This window comes from Triturus cristatus, chromosome 7 (assembly GCF_964204655.1).
Source record: "Triturus cristatus chromosome 7, aTriCri1.1, whole genome shotgun sequence".
In the NCBI taxonomy this organism is placed as follows: Eukaryota; Metazoa; Chordata; class Amphibia; order Caudata; family Salamandridae; genus Triturus; species Triturus cristatus.
In genome coordinates, this window is record NC_140590.1 from 308,209,806 (window position 1) to 308,222,078 (window position 12,273).

Here is a 12,273-nt window from a genome sequence, read left to right on the forward strand (position 1 = left end):
ATAATATGCTCTATGGAATTCCAATTGAAGCCCATGTTAGATGTGAAGGACATCTAACATGGGCTTCAATTGGAATTCCATAGAGCATATTATCAAGCCCATTATCGCCGTTTTAGCGGCAATTTTCTGCTGCTAAAGCGGCGATAATTTTATCGCTTGTCTTGATAATATGCCCCTGAGTTTTTAATATTGTGACAAAAATATGGTGTGCGAAAATATCAATGACAAAAACATCGATTTTTTTAAGGTAAGAAATATTGTTTTTCATTAAGTTTCTTTATGTGGTTAAAAATTATTTAATTGTGTATGGTTTATATTGCTTGTGCAACTGTTGTTAATGTTTTTAAATATAGTTTATAATTTTAAGTTATTTATATTTCTTATTTAATTGTAAAATAATAATTTATAGCCTCAAAGCGGGATGTGAGATTTGTGGGGGTACAGAGCGGGAAGTTAATTAAGTATAGTGAATTAATTGATTTTTCGTTAATATTAATTATATATTTGATTACTAAGCATGTAAATTCTGTAAATAAAAAGTTTAAGGCATATTTTAGGTGTGGGTTGTTGGGTTTGTAGGGGTATAGGGTGGGAAGTTAATTAAATAATAATTGATTAATTATTCATTATGATAAATTATTAATTGATTAATTGTTAATTAGTTATGTAAATTGTGTAAATATTATAATTTTTCATTTACATTTTAGGTGCGTGTTGTTGGGTTTCTAGGGGTATAGGGTGTAAAGTTAAATAATAATTAATTATTTATACATTATTTATATATCATTAATTATGTAAATTGTGTAATTATTATAACTTTGTTTTTAGATATATGTATGTTAAATGTGTGTTGCTAGGTATGTAGGAACTATAATGTGGGAATCTAATGAAATAATTATTAAATAACTTTTTTCTTATATTAATTTTTTTTTTTTTTAAATGATAATTATTTCAATTGTTTAATTGTGTATTCATCTATATCTTTAATTTTAAGATAACAGTTTTATAATTTTATGAAATTAATACTTGTATTAAAACAAGGTATGTGTTTGAAGTGAGGTACTTTCCCTGCTGTTGCACAGACTGGAGTGGTAATATTAAATTTCACCCCTTCTGAGTCAAATGCTTTACCTACTGTTGCACAGACTGGAGTGGGAATAGTATATTTCACCCCTACTGAGTCCAATGCTTTCCCTACTGTTGCATCGCCTGGAGTGGAAATAGTAAATTTTACACCTCCTGAATCCAATGCTTTCTCTACTGTTGCACAGACTGGAGTGGGAATTGTATATTTCACCCCTACTGAGTCCAACGCTTTCCCTACTGTTGCATCGGCTGAAGTGGGAATAGTAAATGTTACCCCTCTTGAGTCCAACACTTTCTCTACTGTTGCACCGACTGAAGTGAGAATACAACATTTTACCCCTCCTGAGTTCAGCACTTTCCCTAATGTTTCACAGACTGGAGTGGGAATATCTAATTTTACCACCTTTTGAGTCCAACACATTCTTTACTATTGCACGGACTGGAGTGGGAATAGTATACTTTAACACCCCCACCACCCCCACCCACCTCCCATCTGAGTCCAACGCTTTCCCTACTGTTGCACAGACTGGAGTTGGAAAAGGAAAGTTTACCACTCCTGAGCTCAATCCTTTCCCTACTGTTCCACAGACTGTTCCACAGACTGGAGTGGGAATAGTATACTGTATTTTCCTAGAATGTTATAGTTTTGTTTATATTCTTTAAAATTAGATTGTATTATGTTTCTGTATATTCAAAAGGATATTTTTTTATTAGAAATTTTTGTAATATACAATATATTTATAGTAAAATGTATTTGTTTATATTGTTTACGTTCTTATGTCCAATGAAATTTGTATTTTATTTTACATTTTTTCGAGTTCATTTGTTACGGTTTTTAATTATATATATATATATATATATATATATATATTATCTACTGGCGGTCGCCAGTAGATAGTTATAGTTAGGACCGTGTTTCCATAGGAAATCTCAAAATTCTATTTTGAATAACTTTGGCGCCGGTTGACGAATCCTCGCGAACTTTTCAAAACTAATGGGGCGCTCCGTTCAGCTCCTACCCTGAAAGTCTCGGGGTGATTCGTCAAGCGGGGGCCGAGAAAAAAGGAGGGTCCCAAAACGCATTTTCCCCATGCATTTTTCCATAGGACCTTTAGACGCAGCTACAGCCCGAACGGCTGAACAGAATTACTTGAAATTTGGCAGAGAGGTAGCCATAAGGTCAAGGAAGTGCCTTTTGCAGGTCTGGTGTAAATCTGTTCAGTATTTCCTGAGAAAATAGCATTTAAAAGCATATCAATATTTATACGCGCGCAGGGTGCGCGCACCGTGCGCGCACCGTGCGAGCACCCTAACGTGCGCGAGCGTAATTCTGATTGGTGATTACATGTTAGTCAACGTTCGAATCGGTCGAAATCAGGAAGTGTCGGCCGCCATTTTGTTTGTTTTCAGTGCGAGAGTGAAAAAGGAAGGTGGCGAACGTGAAAAGGGGGCAGGGTAGAGAGTTCCTGACCCCCTAGCCTTTGTCAGGGGGTCCCTGAAGGACCCCGAAGGCAAAAAAAATGTTTTATTTTTTTTTAAATCGCGGGGGTGTGCAAAAAAAAAGAATTTTAATACGTAGTTTATTGTAAAATAAATATATAAAAAAATAATAATACATAAATAAGTTAGCATTTAAAAAACCTTGCAAATTCACTTAAAAAACCATAGGTTTCACACGTTATAGTTAGGTGGATATTTCACTCGTAAAAAAACAATGAAATTCCCCCTTTATAGTTAGTTCAGATAACTATAACTCGCGCGACAGCCACTCTATCACAAGGATGATGTCATCAGTGATGTCATGAGTGATGCCACTGACCATGTCATGAGTGATGTAATATGTGACGTCATGAGCAGTGGATTGCGGGCGCGCGAGTTATAGTTATCTGAACTAACTATAACGGGGGAATTTCATTGTTTTTTTACGAGTGAAATATCCACCTAACTATAACATGTGTGAAACCTATGGTTTTTTAAGTGAATATAGATATAGATATAGATAGATATAGATAGGTAGATATACTTGTATTATTAAATGTAAACAAAATAACAATATAAATTAAAATTACTATTTTCATTAAAAAAATTCATTAGATATCTGTAAATGAACATACACACATGCATAATTGTGTCTGAGTGTGTTTAAATAAGTATATATTTATATATATTTTTATAGTATTTAAATATTTTTATTTTACATTATATTACTGTTATATGTCAATATGTTTAATGTTTGCTATGTTTAACTATATATATCTTAACAAAATTATATTTCTACATATATTTTTAGATATTAGTGTAAAACAATATTTTTTAAAATATTAACCTACTTCTTACGGATGTGGACAGGACTGGGCCACGACTCCTGCGAATTATGCAGGTTTTCGGGGAAACGTCGGGCTTGTACATGAACCCTCGCAAGTCCACCTTGTGGGCGCTGGGAGAGCGCACGAAAATGGGGGCGTGGGCCTCTTCAGTTCAGTCGGCGGTGGGGGGACTGAAATTTTTGGGGGTGTTCTTGACAGATGTGCCAGCGGTCTCCTGGGAGCGGAATGTGGCCCCGGTATGGGAGCGCGTCTGCTCCGATATCAAAATCTGGTCTCGTATGCCCTTGACTCTGTATGGGCGATCGGCAATATTTAAAATGGTGGCGCTCCCTCGACTCCTATATCAGCTACAGAACCACCCGTATAAGATTCAGCCCGGTTGGTTCAGACAGGTGAATTCGGTGCTAGGGCAATTCCTGTGGGAGGGGGGTAAGGTGCGCGTGGCTATATGGACGTGCTTCCTGTCCACCTACCGTGGAGGGCTGGCAACCTCGGATATTCTGTCATACTATCAAGCTTCACATCTTCTAGTCCTTAACGAATGGTGGTACGGGGACAGGGGAGACCCGGCATATGCGCTGGAACGGCAGCTTCTGGGACGCCACACGCTGCATACACTCCTCTACTCGGCATCCCTGAGGGGTGCGCTGCCCCCGGTCACACAGGTAGTGTTTCAAATCTGGAAGCAGGCCTTGCGCCGTATGGGATGGTGGCAGACCTTGACTCAGGAGACTCCCCTGTGGCACAATGTGCTTTTACCCCACTTGGCGGCCCTACAAGGGTTTAAGGGATGGGATGACATTGGCATCTCCACGCTGGGAGACGTAATGCGAAAGACGACACTCAAATCTTTCCATGAGCTACAGCAGGAATTCCATATGCCACGTGAGCAATTTTTTCGATATCTCAAGCTCAGGCACGCTCTGTCGCCCGCACTGGTGGGACTGGAATCGCATCCTGACTTCAGCCCATTGGAGGCGAAAGTCTTCATGGGGGATCTGCCAGATAAAAAAATTTCCAGGATCTATCAATCCCTGGTTACACACAGCTCCCCCACACTGAGCAAACTTCGGGGGGACTGGGAGGTAGATGTGGACGCTCTGGAGGAAGAGGACTGAAGGGAGGCGCTGGCCGCCCCGCGAGGTGCTGCCATAGCCATGAGGCTCCGGTTGGTTCAATTTAAATACCTGCACCGGGTGTACTTCACGAGGGTGCGATTGTGGCGGGCGGGGCTGATTGCATCCCCAGGGTGCCTGAGGTGTGGCAGGGAAGAGGGCACATTCTTTCACACTATCTGGCAGTGCGCTTCCCTTGATCGATTCTGGAGGGGAGTGTTGGCGTGCCTCTCGGAAGTACTGGGGTGGGAGCTCCCCCGCTCGCCGCGGCTGGCTCTACTCCATGTCATGGAGGATATAGGGGGTAATATATACAAACGTCATCCCTTGCTGCTGGGACTCACTCTGGCCAAGCGGGATATTGCAAGGGAGTGGAAGGCGGCACGAGCCCCCTCCATGTTGAGATGGAAGAACGGCCTGGACTTCTGTATGGGGCTGGAGCGGCCCGTTTTCGAGGCCAGGGGGTGCCCACGCAAACACTTTAAGATCTGGAAACGATGGGCAGATTACCGTGGAATTGGGCTGGAACCTCCCGCAGAGAGGGAGATCAATCCATAGGGGCAGCTATTCACGGACGTTGGTGGTCCTGGGGGGGGCAGTGCAGGGGTGCGTATGCTGCGAGGGGAGAGCGGGATGGACGGAAGGGCGAGAGTAAGGCTAGCGGTAGGAAGTGCGATCTTTGGGGGTTGGGGGGGGGGGTTGGGACGGGAGTTGAGGAGTTATTGAATATACAACTGTCTTTTGCCTCTATGTACATGTTTAAGGATTTGGCAGACGTCTCTGGGTTACGGAGCTCTGCATGGTGATGGCTATATTGACATAATAAAATTTGTTTTAAAAAAAAAATATTAACCTACTTACCATTATATGTATAGGAAAAAGATATTTTTGTGCTCGTTAATTTTGACACAATATTTTTGTATCACAATATTTAGGGTTTCGATTTAGGCCTCATATATTCGCATGGAATGAATGTGTAGTTTTTAAACTGGGATACACAAACAGCCCTGAAGAAGGCCCCAAATCCGATTGGGCTCATTGTGCGGGCTGAAATACATTGCCACTTTAAGAAACCAGGGTTAATTGAGCAGTAGAATGTCAACTATAATCTTGTAGTACATATATTTAATCATACCAACAGTACCCTACTTATAAAGAACCTCTATTTGGCTATACTGTGAGGTATTTTTAAATCTTTCACAGGATAGTCCATCGGACCTCTACATTATCTACTCAGATTTTATCTAAGAACTCCCTAAACCCTCTTTTGGTTGAGTCTGCCCTTGTGGTATCACCCTATCAGAGAGTAGATAGGCGTAAATGATGAAGCATGTCACGATAAAGTGAGTGTGGCTTCTACTCCAATATCTTTGGATACCCCCAGTAGATAGCAGAGTAGTGGCGTCTGTAGAACCCTGCCCCTCCACCCAGTTGCTCTTATGTCAGTTAGTGTCCCCACTCATTCTCATTGGTTTTATATTCTTTAATCCTGGCCTCTGCCCCTGCTGATACCCTTTTTCTTTTAGCCAAGTTCAATCTACTCTGCCAATAGCCTTGTACCACTAACCCTACCTATAGGTTAGTCCTTCTATCACGAAGTAATCCTTACTAATTATTTATCTAAACGATTGTCCCTCACACCGGGTTAAACTCTAGTAGCTCCACCACTATCTACACACTCTAGTGCTGAGACTCCTACATATACCCTTGTACTTCTTCTGTCTCCACTCTCATTAACACATGACATATCTCTTTTCATGATTTTTCTTACAGTTGTCTTGCCTTCAGCAAGCACTTTTGCTCTGGGTTTTTTTGTCAAATCCCACAACGTTTTTAAAAGAAAATAGCTATTTTAATTTTTTTAAATACCTAAAATAGTGCTTAACCAGGCTGAGGTCATCAGGTTGATGTTCTCCATTTTGTTTTTTATCCTTGATGAGCTGATGCATCCATGTCATCCGGATCACCATCAAAGAATCCTTATTTTTGAACCAACAGCGCTTTGCCCTCTGGGTCTAGCACTACATATAGTTGGGATGCACCAGAAGTCAAAATGCTGTAAGTGGTAAAAAACAGACCTCATTGTGTGTGCTCCTGTTTACATTGGGCCTGTTGACAAACCTACCACATTTGAAGGCTAGTCCAGAGAAAGGGTAATTAAAAAACCGACAAGACCAATGAACTATGGGTAGAAAAATGTTTCTGCATTACTCAGGCAGCATCATATTAAACCCTGAACCTTTGTGATTCTAGGTCATGCCAGAAGCAAGTGTGCAGGAAGCTGGTGGAGACGACAACGAAGTCACCTATGCCATGTTAGATAAACAAGCCCTCACAAGGAACATACCAGCCCTGACCTCTCAAGATCCAGGGGAAACTTTATATGCAGCAGTCAATGTGCGCTGAAGGAGACGCTCAGAGCCACACCTTTGGGGAGGAGTTGCTTAGGCCACACCCTTTGGAAGTTTCTAAGGAGTCATCGGGCTCCAAGGAGGTCTCTCCTAAAAGGACATAGTTGATTAAACTCAGGTCCTCCACAACCGAGGCCTGCTGAGTTTATAGCATGTGGTTTAGTTGGCCTGACTGAGCCCAATCATTCCAGCTAGATGTGGTTGCAATTCTATAGTCTTATTGCCGGTTTTCACACTTGAACAAGTCAGGTCAGACCATATTCGCTCTGCAGCTGCATGTGTTTTCTCGCTCTTGACCTCACTGCCACTGGTCAACAATGTTAGGACTAGCGTAGCATAACTAGCACAGTGTAAAGCAAAATAAATCATCCCATCACAGCTAAACTAACTCAAACAAAATCATCTAAATACTCCAGCTTAGATGTAGCTCATTCCAACTCAACCTGTTTCTTATAAACCTGTTCATATCAAACCTCTTTGCCTCTTATTACATAATGCACATCAGCATAATGTATATTTGCAATGCAGACGTTCAACCCGTGGGTTAACTTGGCGCTGAATAATAGTTGTTTATGGTTTCTCAATTCAATGGCCGTTTTGTAATTGGCCTTAGAAGGATGAATAGGTAAGTGGACCACAGTGATTCAGCTTCATAACCATGAGATCAAATGGAGATTCCTGCAGTTTACAAATTAGTCCATTGAGCCATTAGAACCATCTGATGTACTTACTCTCCCATAGTGGAAAACTGCCAACCCCTTACTCCACAGTGATCAGCGGACCTGTCCTTTGGTTTGTATGTATGTATATGGGATTAGAATTGTACAATCCTAACTTAAGGCAGAGGAGCACTGTATAGGGTCAAAGACACAGATACAGACAATGTGGCTGGAGGCAAAGTCATGTTATGAGAGTGGAGGTGTGCAGTTACTTTGTCATGGTCTAACCTCTTTTAAGAGCTGTGTCTTCAGCACTTTCTGAAATAGGAGCAGGTTTGGAGAGGTCCACATCACATCTGCATACTTTTTTCATAGAGTTGAAATCTTCCACAGTCTACTTTACAGTGGTTTGGCAAATATGCTAAAGCAGTCCAACTCCACTCAAGTATCTTGACCACGCTTCGAGATTCCTTTTTGCACATTTACACTAATAGCCGCCTACACACATTCAACTCCAACATAACCAGTTTATTCTAATGCAGTATCGAACAACTGAATGTATATTAGCTGACAGCAAACATAATCTACCCTGCCTCATGGAACCAGTCTTTATTCTGTGGAATCCAGCTAGGTACAGTTGAGTCAGATCTCACTCAAATATAGTGAGTTTAAACTAGTTAATCCAGAACCCCTATGTTTCAGATAACATAAGGTGGGCTAAATGGCATATAATTAATCTGAGCTTAGCTTGTTATTCACCAAAGGAGGCGAAAGGTAGCTAATTTTCTTTTTTTAAATCGACTCCAAACTAAATCATCATGGCATTGCTAGGGTCCTTCTTAATTCCTCCATCACAGATTGTGCTTATGTGTTTTTACGCCGTAAACATTGACAAGCCAGTCCATTGCAGAGGCACCCAAAATCCCCAATTTCTCCTAAATAAAAAACTCCTCCATCATGTTAAATGTTGTATACTTGTAAAGCGCACAGCTGCCCCAGCAAAGGGGCGTCCTGGCGCTGTATACCGCTGGGGAACCCATCCTGGCTTTCCCTGTGAGATGGTCCCTACTGGGCATCTCCAAGGTGAAGACAAGCATCCCCAGCGCTGATGGGGCCGTTAGTGGAGATTAAGCAAGCTATTGCCCAGAGTTGCTGAGTGTGATCCATGATTAGAGTAGGCACCGAGGCGAGAATTATCAAGTCCGCTGACCTTGGCCCAAGACCCTGCCGCGTCGGGAATCGAACCCTGGTCCCTGACCGACCTCTGCTTCCGGGTCTGCCACCTCTAACCAGTGAGCCACACCACTCCACTATCAAAGACTTCTAACCTCATCCATCATCTAAAACTTGTAACCTCGCACATCATCAAATACTCATAACCTCAGCCACCATCTAAGATGCCAAACCTCACTCACCATCCATTATATCCAATTTCACCCATCATCCAAGATACCCAACCTTGCGTGTCATTCAACCCACGTAACACCACCTGCCATTCAAGACTCCCTACATCACTTGTTGTCCAGATGCACAGCCTCATTCATCATCCAAGGCATTCAAACACTCAATCCATCAGAGGTACTGTCCTACGGAACTAACTTTTAGATTTTCTGGGTAGGCCTGCTACTGTGTCAATACAGTGCTTAATGTTTAGTGCGTCAGAAAGTCATTTTGTCATGAATGGCCACAGTTCTCTGTGTGGCTGATAATGGATCCAATTGTTTTCTAGACTTCCCCAAATGGCTCCAGGGGGGTTCCCTGTAGTTATTTCCTCACAGAGCTCCTAGAATTCTGGTCACTGCAGTAATATAATTGTCTGGAAGTGTTGAAAAGGTAAGGGGGTTGTCTTGAATTATGTCCAAACCCTCTGTCTTGCTCAGTTTTATGTTGTCCTGAATTATGTGCCGCTGCCCCTTCTATACTGGTAAATAGGCCTGTTGCCATGAATTGGTTTTGGTGTACCAAAGGCTGGATGGAAGCAGTGTCAGTTTCTTTGAGTCCCCTTCGCCTTCCTTCCCTCTGTAAGCATTACACGGGGAGGAGGACCCTTGTAGGCTCCAATTATCCATTTACCTCATACCCCTGAAGACTGATATCTGGCATGCTGGCCCACTTCCCTTACCCCTCAAGAGACATTAATAATGCCCCTTAATCACCTTATAGGAAAAGAAAGCAATGGAATCTCTGTTCAGGACCCAAAGGTTAGGAATAAAATCCAGAGGTCGAAGTGGGCGGGAGCTAGTGGGAATGACGTTCCCAAGCTCTTTCATAATTTTGCAGGCATAGTCCCAGACTTTTTCTGAAAACACACACACTCCCCAGCACAGCTCAGATGGGAACAGGACAGGGCAGATAGCTTTCTGCGAAAGACTGGAATGATAATTCTATAGGGCGAGGCATACAGTCACGAATGTCTCTAGTATGGAGACTGTGACGAAGATCGCTACATAGTGGTACTTAACAACGGAATGTCTACACCGGGGGAACCCGGAGCATAGTGATAGCTTCTGGAGGAGCTAAGACTCACGGGGTACCCTGGTCCACATTTTGTGGGAGTGTCCTAAATTGAAACAGTTCTGGGATTAGGTTTTACTGGACATTGATACGCACTTTGATACACAACAACCAAGGTGCCCCTCCTACAAAGTGCTGCGGTTCTCCAATCTGCTCACATTCCCACCTAGATCTAGACAAGGCCAACACATTGCATTAGCTTTGGGAGCTGCACGCCAAGCGATACTAGCCCTATGGGGAACAGAGAGAACCCCACACATTTAAATTGGCTACATAGACTATGTCATGTTTTGGGGATGGAGGGAATCTCCCTGACTTTGACTCAACGGGGAGAATCGTACTGGGAACTATGGAAGCCGTTCCTTGCCCTTCTTTTGTAGGAGTTCATGGAAACTGCATGCCCCGGATACCTACAACTGCTCCGGCTAACGGCTCCCGAGGAGTAAACCCATGACCACTCCTGCTTAGGTGGGGCTTTGCATACACGGCACCCTCTGCAGTGCACTCAGCACATATTAGAGTACACGAAAGGGGGGGTAGGAGGTTGGGTGGGGGTAGCAAGTTTTTTTTATTTTTTTAGTTGACTTTCAGCTTGGTAGCACCTGCAATGCTATAAGAAATGTTGTATTTTCACTTCCCCCCTCTGGTTTTCAACAACAAAAACAGATTTAAACCTAAAAAAACACACAACCGTTCCTGAACAGGTAATTCTGATCTCCAGCTGCCTCAGGCTGAAAGGGAGAGAAAGGTGGCGGCAGTTCCCATACTTTTCTTCTGCATTTAAACCATTGATAAAAATCACGTGATAAACTCCTCGTGTGAAGGATAACTGTGCTCTTCTTGTAGCTCGGAGAACCAAATGGTTAGTAAGCATTTTAGGGCGTGCTGAACAAGGGAAATAAATGTATATACACAGAATGTAGTAACTGGGACTTTCCACATCGAAAATATGTGCTAATCGTTCATGCAACAGTAGCTGTTTCCAGCAGTGGGCTGCACTTGTTTGAAATGTTTGCATGCACATTGTGTAATTTGTTTTGACTGCAATAGCTTTCTGCTGCCAATATGGGAGAGCAAGGAACGAGTATTGATTACAATAAAGATGCTGTTATGTGACACCCAGTGCACTGCGTTCTGTAGAGGAGTCATTTCACATCGAGGCTGCTTCTTAAAGGGCCAGCGTGCGTGCACCGAGGTAGGACTGCCGGCACGAACACGGGCACGCCAGCCCGAACAAACATTGGCAAACCCACGAAGTCTGCCCTTCATGTGCTAATGCCGGTTTATTTTATTTGAGCAGTGCTAGGTTTTCGTGTAAACACATTATAGATAAATGGTTTTGCCAATGTCTGAATAATGGTAAGAAGCTGGATTGTTGGCAAAATGAGCTTATGGCCTAGGGGGTATGGGAGTGGGGGGAGTAAACATGTCCACACAGGTGAATTTCAGACGATCCCTGATTAAACAATAATAAAAGCCAGCAGCAGTACAGTGGGAAAAAATAAAACCTGAACGCTTTGTAAAAATGATGGGTATATAAGATAAAACATATGCTGTGCATTTTCTAGACGTAAAGTAATTCCATTTTCTATGGAAGTATTTGCAGGAGGCAGAAACATACATCAAATAGCCAATAGCATGAGGTGAGCACAATTGTCTCTTTAATTACAAACTAAAAGTAAAGAATGCCCCAGGATTGCACTGGGCATCCACGGGTTCAGCAATGCATTCCCATACACATGAAATGTAGCCTAAAACACGGTTTGAGAGATATTTATTAATAAATGGAAACAGAGTTTCTCTTTTTTGCAGTTTTACATTGCGCACAGAAGGCCCATTTGAGCGCTTTACATGAGCACCATTACATTACAGAGGGCATATTATTATTATTTTTGTATTTTAGGCACATTGACACTAAGGCCTGATTGATATATTGGTGGAGAGGGTACTTCAGTGGAGAGGGTACTTCGTCTCAACAACGACGGAGTTCCCACCCCGTCAACATAGTAGTCCATCCGCCAAATTTAGATGCAGGCAGACCTTAGGGTTTAATCACGGTTGTGCCTTCGCCGTGATCAATCCCCTCCAACGGCCCTGGGGAGTAAGGGCCATCGGAAAGATTACTACATGTCCACATTGCCCAATTTAGAGTGGCAGGCAT

General features: G+C 42.5%; 1 protein-coding gene across 1 annotated transcript in view; it reads left to right on the plus strand.

Moving 5' to 3' along the window:
• LOC146809528 (immunoglobulin superfamily member 1-like) overlaps positions 1–11,237 on the plus strand; it is a 788,293-nt gene extending 777,056 nt beyond the window's left edge. Inside the window, exon 16 of the mRNA XM_085614874.1 lies at positions 6,782–11,237. Within this exon, the coding sequence (XP_085471000.1) occupies positions 6,782–6,934 (153 nt within the window). The 3' untranslated portion in view covers positions 6,935–11,237. The remainder of the gene's footprint in view (positions 1–6,781) is intronic.
• The last annotated feature ends 1,036 nt before the right edge of the window (positions 11,238–12,273 follow it).